The following is a 21,258-nucleotide window of genomic DNA, read 5'->3' as shown; positions in this document are numbered from 1 at the left end:
ATAGACCTTTATCAGATATTTATCAGCCCCCTCTCCCCCTTTTGAATTTGTTTAGATATTTAGCCTAGAAATTATGTCAATAAAGTGTCTCACGCTTATTTTCGTTCTGCCAAGAATTCGCTCTAATTCGATATCATTTTAGGCTAATTATTGTTCATGGGATGTTATATTTACAGTGTTTAATGTTAATAATTATTTAAATAATGTTTCATGTTTTTAAATATAATAAAAAATGTAATTCTTTAGATTATATATATATATATATATATATATATATATATATATATATATATATATATATATATATATATATATATATATATATATATATATAGCTGCAGTTTAATCAATTGGAATAGACAAAAAATATTAATTTTTGAAAATTGTTAAAAATTCTATATTTATTCTACATATAAATACACACACATACAGTATATATTTTGAAAATATTTACATTGCATGTATAAATTTATATTCATATAATTCATGTTATATATAAATATATTTTAATATATATACATATTTTCTTAAATATATGCATGCATGTGTCTATTTATATACATATTAAATATAGGTATACCTACACACACATATATGTAAACAAAAACTTTTATTTTGGATGCGATTAATCGTTTGACAGCACAAAATTTGTAAACAAATTATGTGAAAGAAAAAAATTTAATTGCCCCTTAAAATATTTACCTAACGTTAATTGGCGTTTACAGTGGCATTTGCATGCTTTCTTTTCTATTCTATGCGTTGTAAATAATATGCTACATTTCCCAGTATTTGTGAACTGTGTTTAAACTAAAGTTCGTGTGAACAGAGGTCTTCGCCATAGTAGGTTTGGTAATATTGTGTAGTGCGCAGCTGCTAGGCTACACCGCGCGAGGCGACACTCCCTCATTCCGCTACGAGCTGGACAGACTGAAGGATTCACCGGAACTTCAGCCTGTGCGGCTGTCACAGTTTTAAATAGGGGTTCGGTCCAATATGGCGGCAGACGGATGGAAATACTGATGACAGTCCGAAAGATCGCCTCGATTTGTACGATGGTGAGTTTCTCCTCGGATAAGTGAGTGTTGTCCCGTCCACTGCGTCTAACCTGTGTTTGGATTAGCCTGCTAACAGGGCTAGCTCAACAGCTAACAGATAAACAACCGTGTCATGACATGGCAGCACAGCCACAAAAAGTTTGCACACCTCCCTGTCCGTGTTTATAGACGCAGTAGAAGTTTGGAGATGTGGTTAAACAGACTTTAAAGCATTTTTGTCAGATACTTTTATATTCTGCTCAAGGGTCAAATATATAGCCTAGCGTATTAGCGAGCGACACACATAATGTCCATGTTTGATTAGCCGGGCGGCTCAGCTTTATTTACCGTCAGATAATATCTGTCATGTGGATACTTTTAGCTATGTTTACGAGTGTTTTGTAAAGAGGAAGGATGGACGGGGTAACAGGCGAGGTCATGCACGGGACTACAGTTCCTGCTCCTCCTGCTGCTGCTGCCGCCGCTGTTGTTGTTGTTGTTTTAACAGTATTTGAAGGACACAACTAAAAACTGACTCAGCTCGGTTCTGAAAGGTTTTTCTTAAACTGTTACATGAGAACATTCGCAGTGGATCGAACTTACAACGAACAGAAAATCGATTTGCTGTGTGCACAATGTTTATAGAAGTTAAAATGTTATTTATTTGGGAAGCGTTAGGTCCTGGGAGCTCTGTTATACAACAGTTTCTACTTTGAGATTTAATTCATATCAAGCAGTTAATCACTATAATAGCAAGTTATTTATGTGCTAGCTTCCTTATTTACCAGTTACTGATAACCAGTAATAGAGATAAGACACATGGATTTGCATCTTGTTGAGTTAGCTTTGCCACCTCAGGGTACCAGTATGTATTATGTAAAAGTATAAGTTATGTGAAAATTTCTGTTCATAAATTGAGTCAAATTTATTGATATATTATGGCTTAGGATCAAGGTCATCAAGTCAACATTATATTAAACTTTTTACATTTAGTTGCATTTTAACACAGATTATCTAAGTCATAATGAATCAGATCCCTTTGGTGATGGATCCTTTCAGAAACACAATATTTAAACTGATGACTTAAGTATTTAAATAAATAATAGTTATTATTATGTTTAAATAGTCAAACTCTTATCTAAATTAAAATGCTAAAAAACATAAAATCATAATTCATTTTTTCCCTCTAACTAAGTGTTGTTTCTATTAAAGAACATACAGTTTTTGAATTTTCTGAATTTTTATACATTCAGTTTCTATTAAAAAATAAGCTTTATCATAACTACAGAATGTGAAATGAAATAGCAGAAATATCTAATATAAAATACTAGTCAAATGTTTTTGAAAAGTAAGACTTGTAATGTTTTTTAAAGAAATCTCTTCTGCTCATCAGGCCTGAAGCTTGATACAAAGTACAGCAAAAACAGTACAATTTTGAAATATTTTTACTGTTTAAAATAACTCTTTTCTATTTGAATATATTTTAAAATGTAATTTTGTCCTGTGATTTCAAAGCTGAATTTTTAGCATCATTACTCCAGTCACGGATCCTTCAGAAATCATTCTAATATTCTGACTTGCTGCTCAAAAATATTATTATTATTATTATGTTGAAAACAGCTGAGTAGATTTTCTTTCAGGTTTTTATGATGAATAGAAAGTTCAGAAGAACAGCATTTATCTGAAATAGAAATCTTTTGTAACATTATGAATGTCTTTATCATCACTTTTGAATGATACCCCCCCCAAAAATATAGTGTATGTTACAAAAGCTTTTTATTTCAGATAAATGCTGATCTTTGGACCATTCTATTCATCAAAGAATCCTGAAAAAAAAAATGACTAAACTGTTTTAAATTTTGATAATAGTAATAAATGTTTTTGAGCAGCAAATCAGCATATTAAAATGATTTCTGAAGGATCATGTGACACTGAAGACTGGAGTAATAGAAATAGAAAGCAGTTATTTTAAATAGTAAAAATATTTTAAAAATATACTGTTTTTGCTGTACTTTGGATCAAATAAGTGCTGGTTTAGTAATGTTAAAAAACCTTAAAAATCTTACTTTTTAAAAACTTTTGACTGGTATTGTATGTGTGGAAGGCGCTTTGAATAAGGAGGCAGACAGCGGGGGTGGCTTTTGGGTCCAAAAAGCTTGAGAAGTACCGACTTAGGCCTTTTAACATTTGAGATCTCATGCATTATACTTCAGATACTGATACCACTTAAAGCTCTGCCTTGATGTTCTCCCCTGGTGAAACAGAGTGGGTGCACTTGCCCAGCAACTGCATCCTGTTAATGCCAAGCCTGGCATCATTCTTCACAAACAGGATGTTCCTGTTAGTCTCCAATAGGTCCAGGGTGTTCCTGGTCACTTGTGTTATTGAGACCCCATGAGCAAAGATAACCATTGTGACTGTTCCCTATAGGGCGCCAATGCCTCTGCTTTGGAAAAGGAGATTGGACCGGAACAGTTCCCTGTTAATGAACACTACTTTGGGCTGGTCAATGTAAGTTTGCCTTATTGTCTTTGTCAGTGAATGTGCTATAAATAGAAGATGACTTTGCCATATTACTTTTAAGTTTTTAGAAGCAATTTTTTTTTGTAATGTCCTTGTGCTATCACTTAATGGCAGATTTGGCAAGCATATATAAAAGGCAGCAAAATAAAATAATAAATCTGCTCCATATATCTAACAATGGTTTGCTTTCCTTCTCAAAGACATTAATTGCAAATGTAACACATAACTGCATGTATGTTACATCATCAATTTTTAATCTGTTCTTCGTCCTTTTACAATCTGGTCTCTCAGTTTGGCAACACCTGCTATTGTAACTCAGTGCTGCAGGCACTGTACTTCTGCCGGCCCTTCCGGGAGAAAGTACTGGCCTATAAGATCCAGCCACGACGTAAAGAGAGCCTGCTTACCTGCCTGGCTGACCTGTTCAACAGCATTGCGACTCAGAAGAAGAAAGTGGGAGTCATTCCACCAAAGAAGTTCATCTCCAGACTGAGGAAAGAAAATGGTGAGAAAAGATCCTGGGATTTGACTGACTGAATGACTGACAAGAGAGGGGTTGTTGATGTGGGTTAGTGAGGATGTTATGCAGGTGCCCGGAGATCTGTGAAATGATACGTAAAGATGTTGCTATACAGATAATATGCATGCTCTGATATATTTGTAAACATTCTGAATGTAAACTTAGATATAAATAGATTTAAAAAAATATATACTTTTATTTAGCAAAGATGCCTTAAATTGATGGTAAAGATGTTTATAATGTTACAAAAGATTTCTAATGTTCTTTTGAACTTTCTGTTCATTTCTGTTCCACAAAACTATTAAGCAGCACAACTGTTTTCAACATTGGTGCTAATAAGAAATGTTTCTAAATCGGCATATGAGAATGATTTCTGAAAGATCATGTGACATTGAAGAGTCACATAATAGCTGCTTAAAATTTAGCTTTGCCATCACACGAATAAATTACATTTTAAAAAGCATTAAAATAGAAAACAGTTTTATAATTGTAATTGTATTCCACGATATTCTATTTTACACACCATTTATTAGATCTGTATGATGAATGATGAATGTGTGGCATTAACAACTAGTCTCATATCAAGACATGAATTTACACTGCTGTTCAAAAGTTTGGGTTCTGTAAGATTTTTAATGTTTTTAAATGCATATTTTCTGCATACAGAAAAAAATAGCAATATTGTGAAATAATACTGCAATTTAAAATAGTGGTTTTCTATTTTAATATACTTTAAAATAGAATTTATTCCTGTGATGCAAACCTGAATTTCCAGCATTATTACTCCAATCTTCAGTGATCAAATGAGCCTTCAGAAATCATTCTAATATGCTGATTTATTATTAATGTTGGAAACAGTTGTGCTGCTTAATTATTATTATTTGTTTGGAACCTGTGATACTGTCAAGATATTTTGAGGAATAAAACCTTAATTTGTAAAAAATAGAAATCTTTTCTAACAATATACACTTCCGTTCAAAGTTTGGGGTCAGTATTATTTGAAAAGAGATTAGTAGATTTATTCAGCAAGAATGTGTTAAATTAATTAAGAATAAGTTAACTTAGTAAAGGCTTAAATTGTTAGAAAAGATTTCTATTTTGAGTAAATACTGTTGCTCTTAACTGTTTGTTCATCAAAGAATCCTAAAAAGCATCACAGTTTCCATCATTAATAATAAATCAGCATATTAGAATGATTTCTGAAAGATCATGTGACACTGAAGATTGCAGTAATGGCTGGTGGAAATTCAGCGTTTTAATACAGAAATAAATTATATTTTAAATTATATTAAAGTAGAAACTGTTATTTTAAATGGCAATAATAGTTCCGAAAATTACTGTTTTTCTGCGTTTTTGATCAAATAAATGCAACTTTGAGTGTAAGAGACTTATTTAAATAACATTAAAAATATTACTGATCCCAAATATTTGAACAGTGTATGTTTTGCTCAATAAGTGAGTAATATAGTAATGATTGTATAGTAACTGCTTTGATTGGTTCAGTTTTTACATTTGTTAGGATGATTAAAACAGTAATAGCATAAGAGTCATTTGTCATGAACCAGAATACACAGTTCATGCTGCATGCAGTCAGCAAAAACAACACAATTTATTACTTGTATAATTTTTGCTTTGACTGCAAATGCAGAACTGACATAATGTAATTTCTTGTACGATGGTGTAGCAGATTCATCTGCTCTGCTGAATAGCTAAATACAGTAAACATTTGTGACCCTGGCTGGACCACAAAACCAGTCTTAAGTAGTATGGGAATATTTGTAGCGAAAAATACATTGTGTGTGTCAAAATTTTCAATTTTTCTTTTATGCTAAACTCATTAGGATATTATGTAAAGATCATGTTCAATATATTTTGGACATTTGGATTTGATCTTCTCAATATATTTAGATTTCCTTGCTTCCTCATGTTCCAGATTTTCAAATAGTTGTATCTCAGCCAAATATTGTCTTATTTAATCAGCTTTCAAATTATGTATAAATCTCAATTTCACAAAAAAAATCACCCTTACTACGGTTTTGTGGTATATAGTCCCTTATATGTGATTGAAATGCATGGCTATTAAATGATTAAATAATTTCTACACTGTTCCTTTCTACTATTTATATATTAGACTTCCAGCTACCTAATGCTATCAACACTTCCTTTTATTTTGTCTACAGAGTTGTTTGACAACTACATGCAGCAAGATGCACACGAGTTCCTCAACTACTTGCTCAACACCATTGCAGACCTGCTACAAGAGGAAAAGAGCCAGGAGAGACAGCAGAATGGAAAGGTAGTACAGAATGGTGGAAGTGGAAGTGCAGGAGGAGGAGGAGGAGGTGGAAGTGGTAGCAGCACAGGAGAGGGAGAAACGGAGGAAAAGACCCAGCAGACCTGGGTGCACGAGATCTTCCAAGGCACACTGACCAATGAGACACGGTGCCTGAACTGTGAAGCGGTGAGTCAAAAGGAGGTGGAGTGAGTCATAAGTAAACTAAAGGGCTCTGGGTTTTATTAATGAGATATGGGATGAGTGAGTTGTTGTGACCATGTTTTTGTCACTTTGTTTTTTGACTAATCATCATCTGGGGGGCTGTGTGAATTGCACAGGATGTGAACTGTGTGTCACAACACAAAGAAGTCTGTTAGGATTGTGGAATATGTTGGTAACTTTCACAGCTGATCTGAGATGTATGTGTGTGTGTTCATTAGTAATTTTGATAAAACATCTTCAGGTTTGCTGTGCTTATTTGTAAGACTGCACAATTAGGCCCATAATTTTGTGATCTATATTTTATGATGACTATAAAATTATTATATATAGACTAAAATGATGATGAAGATTATTATTATTATAATAACTACTACTAAATACAATATTAAAATATGAAATATGAGTATTGTAATATTTGACAGTTTTCACAGAAAGTATGAAAAATGTATTATATAATATAATAATAATATTATAGACATAATAACTGTAAAAATACAATTCTATCATTTATAGCTGTGTTAATTTCTACTTAGTAAGTAGTAAGTAAATGGGTGCCGTCAGTCTTTGTGATATTACATAATTGAAGTGTAGACACAGAGGAGGACAACAAGGGCTTAGGGTTGCATTTGGGACAGAGCCTGCCTGTTTTTGAGGACAAAATGTGTTATGAAACACGTCAGCATATTTATCCAGGGCATCCTTACAACCCATTACTCGTTCAGACAAGCCACCAACTAGCTGAGTTTGAGAATGTTGTCTTGCATACTATGTGACCCTGCACCAAAAAAACAGTCATATGGGTAATTTTTTCTGAATAAAGCCAATTAAATAAGTTTTCCATTGATGTATGGTTTGTTGGGATAGGGGTTATTTAGGCTGAGATACAACTATTTGCAAAAAAAAAAATTAAATATTGAGAAAATAGCTTTTAAAGTTGTCCAAATGAAGTTTTTAGCAATGCATATTACTAATCAAAAATTAGGTTTTGATATATTTATGGTAGGAAATTTACAAAACATCTTCATGGAACATGATCTTTACTTAACATCCTAATGGTTTTTGGCATAAAAGAAAAATCGATAGATTTTGACCCATACAATGTGTTTTTGGCTATTGCTACAAATATACCCATGCTACTTAAGACTGGTTTTGTGGTCCGGGGTCACATATGTAGTCTTAGAATGTATTGAGAGTAATCATTTCCTCTTTCGCACCAGGTGAGCAGTAAAGACGAAGACTTCCTAGACCTTTCAGTGGATGTGGAGCAGAATACCTCCATCACACACTGTCTTAGGTAAAACCACAAACGTAACTGCAACAAATTTCCCATTGGTGCAAATTCATTGTTTATTGTGGAAAGATAACAGGTTGTTTCTGCACTGACAGGGGTTTCAGCAACACAGAGACCTTATGTAGTGAATACAAGTACTACTGTGAGCAATGCAGAAGTAAACAGGAGGCACAGAAGAGGTATGTAGTTCCAATAGACTGGCATGTTTGCAATGACTGTACTCTTGTTCCCACTCTTACTCACATCATCCAGTGCAAGCTTGATTCTATGGGCAGCCACCTGATTATGCACTATTTCCTTCCTTCCTGAATGCATCCTCGTGTTGTACTGAATGCATTAGTGTGTTGATTTTAATCCTGGAGCATTTAACAATTATAGTTGCTCAGGAAGTTGGCCAATAAAGTCTGAGAATAGAGATGGAATTTCAAGGTAAAATCGATCCTGTCTCTCTTCTTTTTACAGGATGCGGGTGAAGAAATTACCCATGATCCTTGCCCTGCACCTAAAGCGCTTTAAGTATATGGACCAGCTTCATCGCTACACCAAGCTCTCTTATCGTGTAGTCTTCCCTCTGGAGCTGAGGCTCTTTAACACCTCTGGTGATGCTACCAACCCTGATCGATTGTATGACCTGGTGGCTGTAGTGGTGCACTGTGGGAGGTAGGTTTCTGATTTGACAGTCAGTTTAAAGGAACAGTTCATCATCTTCATACCATGCAAGATGAAGATGGGTTTGTTTCTATATCAGAACAGATTTGGAGAAATTTAGCATCCCTTGCTCACCAGTGGATCCTTTGCAGTGAATGGGTGCTTTCAGAGTGAGAGTTCATTCAGCTGACAAAAGCATCACAATAATCTGCAAATATTTCACACGACCCAATGAAGTGAAAACTGCTTGTTTGTAATTCAGGCATTTTATTAAACCACATCACCTCTGGTCAAAATACCAGTCCATAATTCAGAATAACACTTCCTCCAGTGAAAAAGTCTGTCCTTTGTTGTCTTCTCACATCAAAATCCACTGACATATTTGTTGAGAACTGTTTTAGACTGCTGTTGCTTGTAAAACTCAGGGTTCATACAAGATGCTTAAAGTGCTTGAAGTATTTGAATTTGACTTTTTGATATTTAAGACCTGGAAAACACTTGAATATAGCAATATTCCTGAAGAGGTACTTGAGAAGTGCTTGAATTATTTAAGGACAATATATCTACAAAATTTACGCAATTCAAAAAACATGCCTATTTTGCTTATTTCAGTTACATTTCAGGAAACAATCAAACTAGGCAAGTAGTGGTACTGACAGTGTTGTGTAAACATAGCTGAAGATTCGAAAAGAGGAGCAGATAAACAAAACCAATTGAGTCATTTATGCTGGAACCGCTCCGACTGATTCAAACTCATAACTACGATCGTTCACTTCAAGTGATTCACTAGCAAAAACCAGATCAATTCAAAAGAGCTTTTAATTTTTCGAATTTCGACATTGCTTGCAATGATTTTAAAAAGCATGTAGTGATGGTGAAACAGCTTTTCGAAACTCTGAAGCAGTTAAACCATTGAGTCGCAAAATGATTTACTATTTTGAAGTGCTCCAATCGGATCGCGTATCAGAAATCATTTGATTTAGATTGGGTCTTTGCGTATCGCAAATCATTTGATTTAGATCGTAAAGGGCTTGTGAATCATTTAGCAAATTAATAATTTGAAGTCCTTCAGAGCATTTGATTTAGATCAGAACTTCGAGATTTAGCTATTTTTTTTAACAGTAGAAAACATCAAATTATTCATGCAGTAGTTATAAAAAAAAATTTAAAAAGAAAGAGTATACACAAATACAAATGGTTTTACTATAGTAAAGTGTAGTATACTTTGTAATGCCTTGCATGTGCTTCACTTTATTTTTGCCATTTTTTATTAGTATATTTTTATTTATATAGTTCTCCTTTTTAGAATTTGAAATGGAAGTCATTGTTTGATAAGTGAGAGAATGAAGTCCCTGAAAATCAGAAAAGTAGTGCTTAAAACGTCTTTGAAAGTCCTGGAATTTCATTTGACTGTTCCTGTATGAACCCTGAAAACTTGATTTGTGCATACCTCTGATTCAGACAAGATTACTTTTTTCACTGCACTCTAAAAAACACTGGGTTAAAAACAACCCACTTTGGGTTATTTTCAGCCCAAGGGCTAGGTAAATATAGGACAGAACACATTTTTGGTAAATGTTGCCTAGCAAATTGGGTTGTTTATTTAACCCAGCATGTAGGCTATACATATTGCCTATATTTAAACTCATTTAACAAACATTAAAAGTAAAAATAAAACATTAAACAGAAGTAATTCACGTGTAATCAACCAGTCTTTTAACAAAATTGTTTATTTTATGCAAAGCATCAGGCATTTCCATCATGTGAAAAGATGGACACAATGTCTGTTGCTCTCCATACAATTAAACAACATACAGCATAGTAATGATTTTATAGATTTAAAATGTACACAAACATGATTTTTTTGAAGAAATGCATCAATTCAATGGCGCTTAGAACTGCTGTCTCCTGAAGAGGATGCAAAATCCCAGCGATAAATAACTCAGCCGCTGGGTTATCAAAACTACCTAAACATTGGGTTATGTCAGGTCTGACCCAAGAGCTAGGTGACACTAAAACTACCCAAATATTTGGTTGTTACATTTGACGCAGGAGCTGGGTAACACAAAAACTACGCAAACACTGAAAAAATACTGTAACACCCTAAAAAATGACCCAAACTTTTTTTTTAGAGTGTAGAGAATGCAGTATTATGAATAGAAAAGTAATATTTTAGGAAGAAGCAACAGTTTGAAGTAAAAAAAAAAAATATTGATGAATTTGTTTATTACAAACACACAGCTTTACACTTACCAAGACATTAATTGATATAGTCATGGAGATTATTGTCATGCTTTTATCCGCTGCTTGTTCTCTCATTCTGACGGCACCCATTTACTGCAGAGGAATCATTGATGAGATTTCTCCAAAAAAAAAAAAAAACTCATCTACATCTGGCCTTGGTAAATTTTTAGCGAATTAATTTTGGGTAATCACTGTTTATTATCTTGATGAAGGATGTGTATTAAGTTAAAAACAGTATTATGTTTGAGTGGTGATGTTTAAAGTAGGCAAAAAAATTGGATCTTTTTGTGAATGATTTATCCATGCATATGTTTTTTTTTTTTTTTTTACCTTATAATTTTTAATCAAAATGTCAAATCTTCCACTCGCTTTTTTTGTTTATAGTGCAGTGGATTCTCATTTGTTTCTGCTCATCATATTTTATTATGTTTACTTTTTTTGTAGTGGTCCAAATCGAGGTCATTATATCACTATAGTGAAGAGTCATGGCTTTTGGCTGCTGTTTGATGATGACATTGTAGAGGTAAGTCTGAGTAAAATTGTTGCTTCTCTTAATTAATTAATAATGTATTTCTTTATTCCAGGTTGCGTAAAGCAAATCTGTAACATGCTATCAGTATCCAGACACAAAAAAAAATAGTTTTTGACTCTAAATAATAAGATCATAGAATTGGCCCATAGATTTCCAATGCATGTTTACTAAAATACTTCTAAGTATGTTATTTTTCTAAAGTACTACTTTTGATCGACCTGAATAACCTAGAATAGTCTTTGTTTTAAAGAAGAGAACAGAGAAAGTAGAAGTATTTAAATAAACACCCAAGACCTTGAAGCATCACTTTCAGTTCAGCAAACTGGATTGTTACTTCTTCCAGCTGTTATTGTGGTATGTTCCTTTTTTAAATTTAGCTTGCGTTGTTTAGCAATAAATGTTTGATTTGCAGCTCAAGGTATCTGGAAGTCTAGCACTGCGCAATAGCGCATGTATTAACCTTCCCCTGTCAGGTGATTTTCAGCTGGTGTTTATGCCTCAGTAAGTGCTTGTCTGGAGTTGTCCTCACATTGACCCAAATACTTTTGAGTTCTCTGAATGAATTATAGGAATAGTGATGCATTAATGAGACCAAGACTAACACTCTTTTATTCATTTGAAGAGTTTAACTTGGCATTTAGAACATCAAAGTTTATTCCTCCTTGTTTTAAAGAGCAATTTTTGTTGAAATATACTACTAAAATAGTGCTGTATGTGCCATCTTTCTATGACGTCTTCATGACACATGACTGTTAAGGTTTGTTCTACACTACTAGCTTAAAAGCGTACCTTAAATCGACAGATTTTTGACCACCTGAGTGCACATTTAAATAAATCTATTTGGTTTTGACACACAGATGTGATGTCCGCTCTGCTACACTGTAACATAGGCAAATATTTACACACATGTTGTGAACACAAACTATCAGGTGCTTCTCAGAACATGAAATGGCTCTTGTACCATAAACATTTTATAAATACCAAGCACAGTGGTGATTTAAGAAAGCTTGGAGGCAGAGTGCTTAGATATATTCAATGCTAAAGTCAGATGTTCTTTATCTGTTTTTTTCATTGTCTTATGTCTTCCCAATTGCACATCTGGAAAAAGAAACATAAAAGCTATCTGGAGAGAGAAAATTTCCACTTCCACAGCTTCCACAGTCCCATAAAAGTGAATTGTGTTAGTTTTGCACCATTAGTGACACCATACAGAATTTCTGGTTATTACTTGAGCCAGTGTTGTTTTGTTTGACCCTGTTGTGATTCTTAAGCACCACAGATTCTCAGATATTACATTCTTCATCATTTGAATGGGTCCAACCCTGTTTGACTTTACTTCTTTTGTGAAACACAAAATAATAGCTGGGTTTCCATTCAAAGTTGCGAATAAGCACCGTTTTCATACAGTGAGTCAGGGAGAGAACAAAATTGTCACTTCCTGATAAATTGAAACTATATATCACTAAGTAAAGTAAGAGAAGCCACTGAATATAATAATTTTCATATATAATAAGTTACTTGTGCCTTAGAGCGAGCAGATGAAACAGGTGGATGCCTGCTGTTTAAGAACGCGGTTGTGTAAGACAGTTCTGGGAGGCAATTATGCATAACTTAAAGGCAATACTTCGATGACAGACTTTGCTCAGGCATTTCAGAATCGGTCCACTGGTTAGTCAGGTTATGCTGTCCCGTCATGCAAAGTCACATGACTTTTTTTGATGCACGTGGAGGAATTTCCATCTCCCATTATTTAAATTAACCATTTTTGCACGAGTCAAAAACCATCTCGAGTGAGTTTTTTTGTTTGTTTGTTTTTTGTTTTTTTTTTTAACCAAGGGATTATTATTTGATATTTGACATTTCCATTACTCGTTTCTGATGCAATACCTTAAAATGCACATAAAAATAGGATGATGAAAACATAGCTAATTTGTCATTGGATTGAACAGAGTTTAGTTTTAAACAAAATAAACAAATAAAATGTGGTCCGATTTCTTGAAAACTTTAGGCTTTTTTCCAATAATTAATGATATACGCTATCCAGAGATTGTCTCTGCACTAGTTTGGTTCCTTTAGGCTTTCTAGGATTTGGGGTAAATTCGGACAGGCCCCTTTTCTAAACGACCACGTTATAGCTTCCCAAAGGGTAAATTTCAACCTTTTTTTGATAATTATTGACCTAGAGAGTGAGATTTGAGTGAAAAACCTAGTACTAGTAGCCAAAGTATTTTTTTTTAATCTTGTCAATCATTGGACAAGCGATTTGATTGACAGCAGTTGTTCTAGAGGCAAAGTTGTCCAGAATGAGGAGTACTGTCACATGATACAAATATGATACATGATACTTTGCGGATTTCTTTCGAATTTCTCACTGACATTTGGGCTTGTGACTCAATCAGGCCCACCAAGTTTTGTTACAATCAGCGTCCAATAACCATGTCTAATAGGTGCTCAGAATTCATTGGCCAATGGCGGCCATGTTTTTTGGAGATACGCAAACATCCTTATAGACACTTGTGGCACTTTGGCCCAAGACTGTGCACAGCGGTTTTCATGTTCATAGGGAAAATGGTTGCGTAGGTATAGCCATGTTTGTTTTTTCCCTCTTATAGCACCACCAAGTTGCCAATCTCCGTGATTTTTGTCCTTCGACCTCAGATAGAGCTCTTACATAAGTGTTTGGCGAAAATATCTCATTTTATTCAGGACTTATAGACATTTTACTAAAAGTGGCCCTGCCACTTTTCAAATGCCTTGCCAACGGTAAGGCGAAAGTTAGACTTTTTTCCGATAATTAATGATATACGCTATCCAGAGATTGTCTCTGCACTAGTTTGGTTCCGATCAGGGGAAAAACCTAGGACTAGTTCACAAAAATAGGTTTTGCAAAAAATCCAAAATACCTGAAAATTTCGACCATGCACCATGAGTTATGAGCGATTTTATACTTCAAACCACATCAGGACGATTGTGGCAAGCCTGCGTGGCGTTGTCGGCAGTGAGTACTAGCGTCCCTTCAAGTTTCTAGTCTCTACGACTTATGGTTTGTTCTGCACGATCAGTTTTACGTGGAGATCGCTGATCCATGGCCATTCTAACAATTACAATACACGTATGATGAACAAAGCTCATAGTGCTTGTTTAACACAAGAACCAAGTTCTTGTGTCATGCAAGCATGCTTAAACTTCCGTAAGAACCAAACAGGTTTGTTTTCACGTGTTAATTAGCGCACCATATTAAATACGTATTCCTATATATTCACTTATGTATATCTTTCTCCTTTTTTTGTCCCCCCAGAAAATAGACGCTCAAGCGATCGAGGAATTCTACGGTCTGACATCAGACATCTCCAAAAACTCTGAGTCAGGGTATATACTCTTCTACCAGTCTAGAGACTGAGCCAGCAGAAGTGACTGACAGAATGGGAGGCTGTGATTTGTGAGAGACAGGATCAGGCAGATAGGGAGGCTCGGGCTTTATTGCCACAGCTCGGGCTACCTGCTCCATCCCCTCTCAGTCAAGTCCCTTTTCATCCAGGCTTATCAGTGGAGCTTCAATCAGGCCCCAGACAGGAGCAGTTGATGCCAGAGCGACCTGGACACAGCACAGTAATCACCAGGCTGGTCTGGTTCGCCGTCGTCTCACTCGCCTGCTTTGTGTTGCTCAGCACACACAAAAACGCACATATACACATGTGAAATGAGCTACACATACTCCAGATGGCCTGAGAATGGACACTGTACAAACCTTTTTTTTCCCATCACACACAGTAACAAGGTTTATTTTGATGACCTGGTTTAATTCTCTGCACATCACATTTCAACATCGCTGGGTGGTGCGTCATGATTTATGTTTTAGCACAACGATCAGTTTAAAAAGCCGCATGGCGGTTCTTCACCCTCAGATGTTCATCCGTGTCAACCAGCTAGTTATAAATGTGTTGTATGCAGAACCTGTAGCTCATGTTGTCATTGTAGTTGAAACCGAGCTGCTCCACCTGAATGGATAAACCTGACCAGGGGATGAGCAATTTATTTTTTATTTTTTGGTCAAGAACTTGACGAGTGATTTTATGTAGGGCCTGTAGATTGATGGGTGCTCTGCTTTGTTAAGTAGAGAGGATTGTGGATACCAGAGTAGCAAGTGTATAAAGGATGTGGCTTGGCTTAAGAATGCTCTTTCAGTATTCAATGAATGTAAAACATTCTGCCAGTTTTTGTGCACTGCAAGTGAGTGTACAGCTTGATTGTGTCATATAGTGCACACCCAATAGTGCACTAACTGTAAAGCATAACAGATAGGGATAGAAATTAGGGCTTTATATTATTCTGAACATAAGTTAAAGCTCATAATTGCCTATCGTATTGAAACCAAAAGCTGCACACATTTCCAGTCATGTTTCATGAACACTGTGGTGCTGTGAGATTGTCTGAAATGAATGTAGACTCATTAAACAGCAGAAATGTTGGATAATTCAAACATAATATGGCTCCACACTCTAGATCTATATCGTCTCCTCTGCCCCCAAAATTAGCACAGCTGAAGTGCAGTTTTAGATCTGTCTGTGGATGTCAGGTTTAAGCTGTGACTTAATAGATAAATTGGTTAATGTGAATTTGTAAAGGTTTGTTTCTTGTTCGTGGATGTTATACAGCCAGAAGGATGCCAGCCAGTTCACTCGCATCTAGTAAATATTTACGAGACAACTAGGACACCCTGCAATTAGTCAAGATTTATAGACAAAAATAAGCACACCCAGCAAGATTAGGTATTTAAAGTACATACTAGCGAGGTAATAAGGGTTTCAAACACGATTTTCCACCCTGTTGTCCTAATCGAATTTTTTCCCAACCGAATAGTTGACTAAAACAGATGGCATAAGAATGAAAAGGTGGTCGTTTTTTTTCATTTCAGGTTTTCTTTCTAAACTACACTGGTTTTATTTGATTGTTGGTTTGACGGAAATGCGCTTTAATCTGTGAGGGGTCAAAACTGACAGTGCTGCTGATTATTATTCCATTCATCCTGTAAAGTCTACTTGGTCTCAATGCATGCGTGGTATAACAACTCTTGACATTGTTATAAAGCATGTATAAAGGTCTTATGAACAAGACATCACAATGTCTGTAAAGCTTCTCGCTGGTCAGTTAACCTGCTGGCATTGCGTGTCTTAAGTAGACTGAGCTATATGTTAAAATAAACTGACATATGGTGCCACGTCATGTAAATTACACACATGTACACATGCTATATAAGAGTGTTTGTAGATGTGTCATCATCATCAGTTGAATCAAGGCTTGTCCAAGCTGAGTTAACTGGATATTTTATTTTTGAAATTGGTTTGTGATCTAGTAGTTACGTGGGAAGGAATGTTTCTTTTGCTTTCATGGTTTTATTTATGTGTAATTATAAATGTTCTATTAACTTTTCTTTGACATTCTCATTTTTATACATTTGCTAATTTGTCCCTTATTTGGACACCATGTGTGTTGTATGTTATGTGGAGAGAGAGTTGAAAACGAAATGTAAGAATTGTTGGAATTATTTGGAATTAATTATCAGATTAATGCTGCAATCTTGAGACTTGTTGTTACTAGTCATAGCAACAGTTCATGCACTGATCACAGAGTAACAGCACCCTGAGTGTTTTGGCATTAGCAGAAACTACATCAAAACATGAGACAAACACAAGCTAATGCTACGTCAATGCTAACGTTAGTTGTGTTTCATCCCGGCCCTTCCCATAACATTGTAATAATGTTTATTCCATACTGGGTTTGAAAAAAGTGCACTTTCGATAAAGCAATGTACAAATTGTAAACCAGGTGAATTATCTGGTTTTAGAGTGGAGTGGACAGCGTGGATGAAAGATGGGACTGGATCACCCTGTCCCAAATAAAAACAAACAAAAACACATCAACCACCTCCAGGGGGTTCATATGGTCTCTGTTTCTTTCTAATGTCATTAAACTGGGTAATGTGCTTTCAAGCAGTTATAGCTTGTGCCATCATGTAATCACTTTCATGAAGTAAAATTTTCACAAAAATATATTTTGCAAAACCTAAAGTAGAAAAATATGCCGCATCTGTTTAAGAGGCTGTTTTTTTTTTTTTAATAAGTAATTACTTCTGTACATGCACATGAGACTGAACTCACTAGCTGTCTTAAAAAAAAGGTTCTTATGTAGGGCTGTCACTAATAATTATTCTGGTAATCGAGTTATCGGTCAGTTAATCGAGTGATAAATACATATATGATAGCAACGCCAATAATAATTTGTTTAAATACAGTATCAAAAGCACATAATCATGGTTTTATTCAACAAGACTGAAAATACATAATTTATTATAAGGCAGAGGGCGCCAATGGCCTGAGGACTTACACTAATTAATATTGACTAAACAACATTTAATTCATATGTCAGCTTAATCTTTAATATTTGGGTATTTCTTTATGACAGACATATTACAGCAATTGTAATTTCTTGAATATTTGGACATCAATGCGTGAGTGTGTGTTTGGCCTTTTATTTTGAAATCGCGATGAACGGTCACAGGTGTTCAAGAAATCAACAGATATGTCTGTGATTGGATACATTGCTCAGCGCTATTAATATACGTAAATAGAAACTTTTGACGATTTCCAGAGCGCAAACAAAAATAGGCATTGGAGCCTTTACCAAATCTGTTTTGCTAATATTATTATTACAGTTTCGTGAGAGTTGGCAGCCCTGCTACTGCAAAAGAGGTTTGTATGTGACAACTTGACCGACATGAAACAAATTTTCTTAATGCATAGTGAGCTTTGGTGTTTACTAATTGAATACCCTAGAAAGGATAAGAAAAGTGGACATTTACACAACAATTAAAACTGTTTTAATTTCTTCAGGGAATTGAACACACTGGTACATTAAGTGTGACAGACATCACAGCATACCATATACTATCGATCATGGATATATTCGTACCTTTTTACCTTCTTACCGGCGTATTTTCAGCTGTCAGACGCAGCCAATGCGTGTTTTTAATGGATTTATCAGAGAAACTGACACAAAAAGCGCCGGCGGGTTTGTCGATATTTATGATAACACCACTGATCTATAGAATATAATCGCGTTTTTTCCGAGATTAAACAGCGGATTTGGCAACACTGAAACTCGCGTGTAGTGACATCGCCATTTTTTTTATTTAATTAAGTCACTCTCACTGTGATATTCGTGTGAATAGGAGATAGATGTCGATTAATATTTCATACAGTAGCGACTCCACAGTTTTAGAGTCACATCAGTTATTAAATGCCATGCAAGTCTAGAACATTCATTTGGCCATTCACGTATCGCGAGACTTGCCTTTTAAAGGTAAACAGTTCTGTATTGTTTACCTGTTTACCTGGTGACCGCAGAATATCTGGCTATTATCTGTGAAAGACGCAAATCTTGTATGTGCTTTATCCTGTGTATCCTGTTGAAGTTTAACTGTTGACAAAAGACGAATTTCATCTGAAATCATCTGCTGACATCTATATCTGAGAGCACAGTTGTGCAGACCATTCAGACTCTGAACGTAGTCTCCGGACCATAGAGTCTACACAGCGTGCAGAGCTGCACAAACAGAAACACCCTGTGCCAACTGGATAAATCTGCACCTGATATTATTTCTTCAAGACCATCGTCCATCTCCAGCCAGTTGAGCCTCCACAACCAAAGTGCCATGGAGGCTTCTGTGGAGAAGAGCTCAAAAGGTGAGATTGAAATTATGTTTGAAACTTCAACTGTGATTGACACAGACCTCACAAATTCAGGAAAACAGGATAAAATAGATGGTTTATAGTAGGCCTAGGAGTTATATATCTGTTGTGTTCCTGTCATATTTGCTCTAGCATTAGAGAGCGTAGCATTTGATGTCTGCTTGCAGTGGTCAACTCATGCTTTGGTCAATTTTAAAATGTAGTAAATATTATACATTGAATAATGTAGGCCTATCTTTTTGGAAAATGTCAATAACAAGTTATGTTAATTACCTTGTAATTTAATTAATTATATTCAGTTAGGTGCCAAGGCAAATAAAGTGTTTAAGTTTGACTTCAATGATAAACCTTGGGTCATATTTGTCGTTATTAGTATTTTCTAATTGTTTTTTCTACTTTAAGAACAACATACGAGCTGGACAAAGAAGAAAACCATGCCTCCTTTCTTCAGGAGAATATGTACGGCGGCAAAGCTCCCCTTCTGCTGCTCCCAGGACACAGTGGAGTCTCCACCAGAGCTGGACATCTCTACACCAGATGTCAATTTGTCCATCTCTAAGGAGAGTGTGGAGCGCCTCAACAGCCAGGATATGCCGTGCTTTAGCGTAGGCACGTGCATCATCAAGAGAGGAACTGTGGACAGCCTGGACGGGTTCAATGATGACCATCTCTCCAATTCCGATAGCTACCAAGAGGAGTGTAGCTTTGTACTTCCAGGTCAAGTTCCTGTTGAGTCAGTGGGGGCTTCAGCTTGCCTGAGCCTAAAGGCACTGTCCAAAGTAGATGACTCTACACCCGACGTCATCTCTAAGGACAGTATGGAGAGGCTGCAATTGGAGGCTTCAGGTGAGAAAACTGTAAAATGTCAACTAATTGTTTAATCCAATGTCAGAGATGTCTCTAATAGTTGTGTTATCAAATTGGTTGATTTTAGTTCCACAAAAGGCTACAGAAGAACCTGAGAAAGGGAAAGGAGTCCGCTCTTTCTTCAGGAGAGTGTGGAAGGCTGTCAAGCGTCCTTTCCGCTCCAAGAATAAAGTGGAGCCTTTTGTGCCTCCTCAGCCAGAGCTGGATGATCCTGAGCCGTCACCTGCCCCAGAGTCCTTAGATATCGTGCCAACCAATGGTAAGTCTGTGATCATTATAACAAGATACATTTGCTTGAAGCAAAAAATAGTTGTATAAATTAAAACTGTCTTAGGAATAATCCAAAATGCAGTTTGTCAAATGTAAAGTTTTTATGCAAATGACTTTATAAGATATTACAAATCTTAAAGAAGAAAAAAGAAGAATTTGTTATACTGCTTTAAGCATTTTATGCAACCTCAAAGGATCTAGCATGCTTATATGTTCTCACGATTTTGTGTGTTTTTTCAGAATCCATTCGCTCTCGCTATCGAGTGAGAAAGATTATTGGACAAGGAGGCTACGGCAAGGTCTATGAGGGCATCCGAATTTCTGATGGCAAGAAGGTAGACAAAGAAATAAACAAACAAAAATCTGTATCCACTGAGTTTTTAAAGCACCTACATATAGTTTAATACTTAAATACTCAATTCTTTGTGGTTAAGGTAAGGTCAGGTGTTCAATATGCTCATCTGTGTTTTTGATCATTTGCAGGTTGCCATCAAACGTATTCGGAAGACTCCAAAGGATCAGTATCTTCAAATTGTAAGTTGGCAAAACATAATATGTGTTTAGTTGTTTAAGAGCTGATTATTGTGGATTAAACTAACCTTTTGTGGCATCTTTTCTCTAGCCTGGGTATCCGAAACCTCTCATTACAGAAGTTGCGCTGCTTCTAATGATGAAGGAAGAGCCCGTAAGCCCTCACTCCATCCAGCTCTACGAGTGGTTTGAGCATCCCCGAAAAGTCACACTCATTATGGAGTTTCCAGATCCCTGTGAGAGCTTGCTGGACTTGATCAAAAACAATCCTCAAATGAGTGAGACAACAGCACGGCTCATCATGCGTCAGGCTGTGCAAGCAGTCCAGCACTGCGTTGAACATGGTGTTTTCCACAACGATATTCATCCAGAGAATATCCTGTTGAGAAAACACACTTTGGAGCTCAAGTTGATAGACTTTGGCTGCGGTCATCTACTTGATAGGAATGGCTACGACGGCACCAAATACAGAGGTGAGTTGGCATTTAGTGTAACAGAGTGTGGAAACCAGCATGTGGTGATTTATTGATCATGAGATGCTTTAAAGTAAAAT

At 35.8% G+C, this 21,258-nt stretch overlaps 1 protein-coding gene across 1 annotated transcript; it reads left to right on the top strand.

Annotated features, from left to right (window-relative positions):
• The first annotated feature begins 921 nt into the window (after positions 1 to 921).
• usp12b (ubiquitin specific peptidase 12b) lies at positions 922 to 17,228 on the top strand. The gene is made up of 9 exons (XM_073836993.1): positions 922 to 1,055; positions 3,465 to 3,545; positions 3,849 to 4,062; positions 6,258 to 6,538; positions 7,792 to 7,868; positions 7,961 to 8,044; positions 8,328 to 8,525; positions 11,202 to 11,280; positions 14,588 to 17,228. The coding sequence occupies exons 1-9, from the start codon at positions 1,008 to 1,010 to the stop codon at positions 14,687 to 14,689; spliced, it is 1,164 nt and encodes a 387-aa protein (XP_073693094.1). The 5' UTR covers positions 922 to 1,007; the 3' UTR covers positions 14,690 to 17,228.
• Positions 17,229 to 21,258: the final 4,030 nt, after the last annotated feature.

The sequence above is a fragment of the Garra rufa genome, chromosome 3, assembly GCF_049309525.1.
Source record: "Garra rufa chromosome 3, GarRuf1.0, whole genome shotgun sequence".
NCBI lineage: Eukaryota > Metazoa > Chordata > Actinopteri > Cypriniformes > Cyprinidae > Garra > Garra rufa.
The sequence above is the reverse complement of the archived record's forward strand: the minus strand, read 5'-3'. Positions and strand labels throughout refer to the sequence as shown.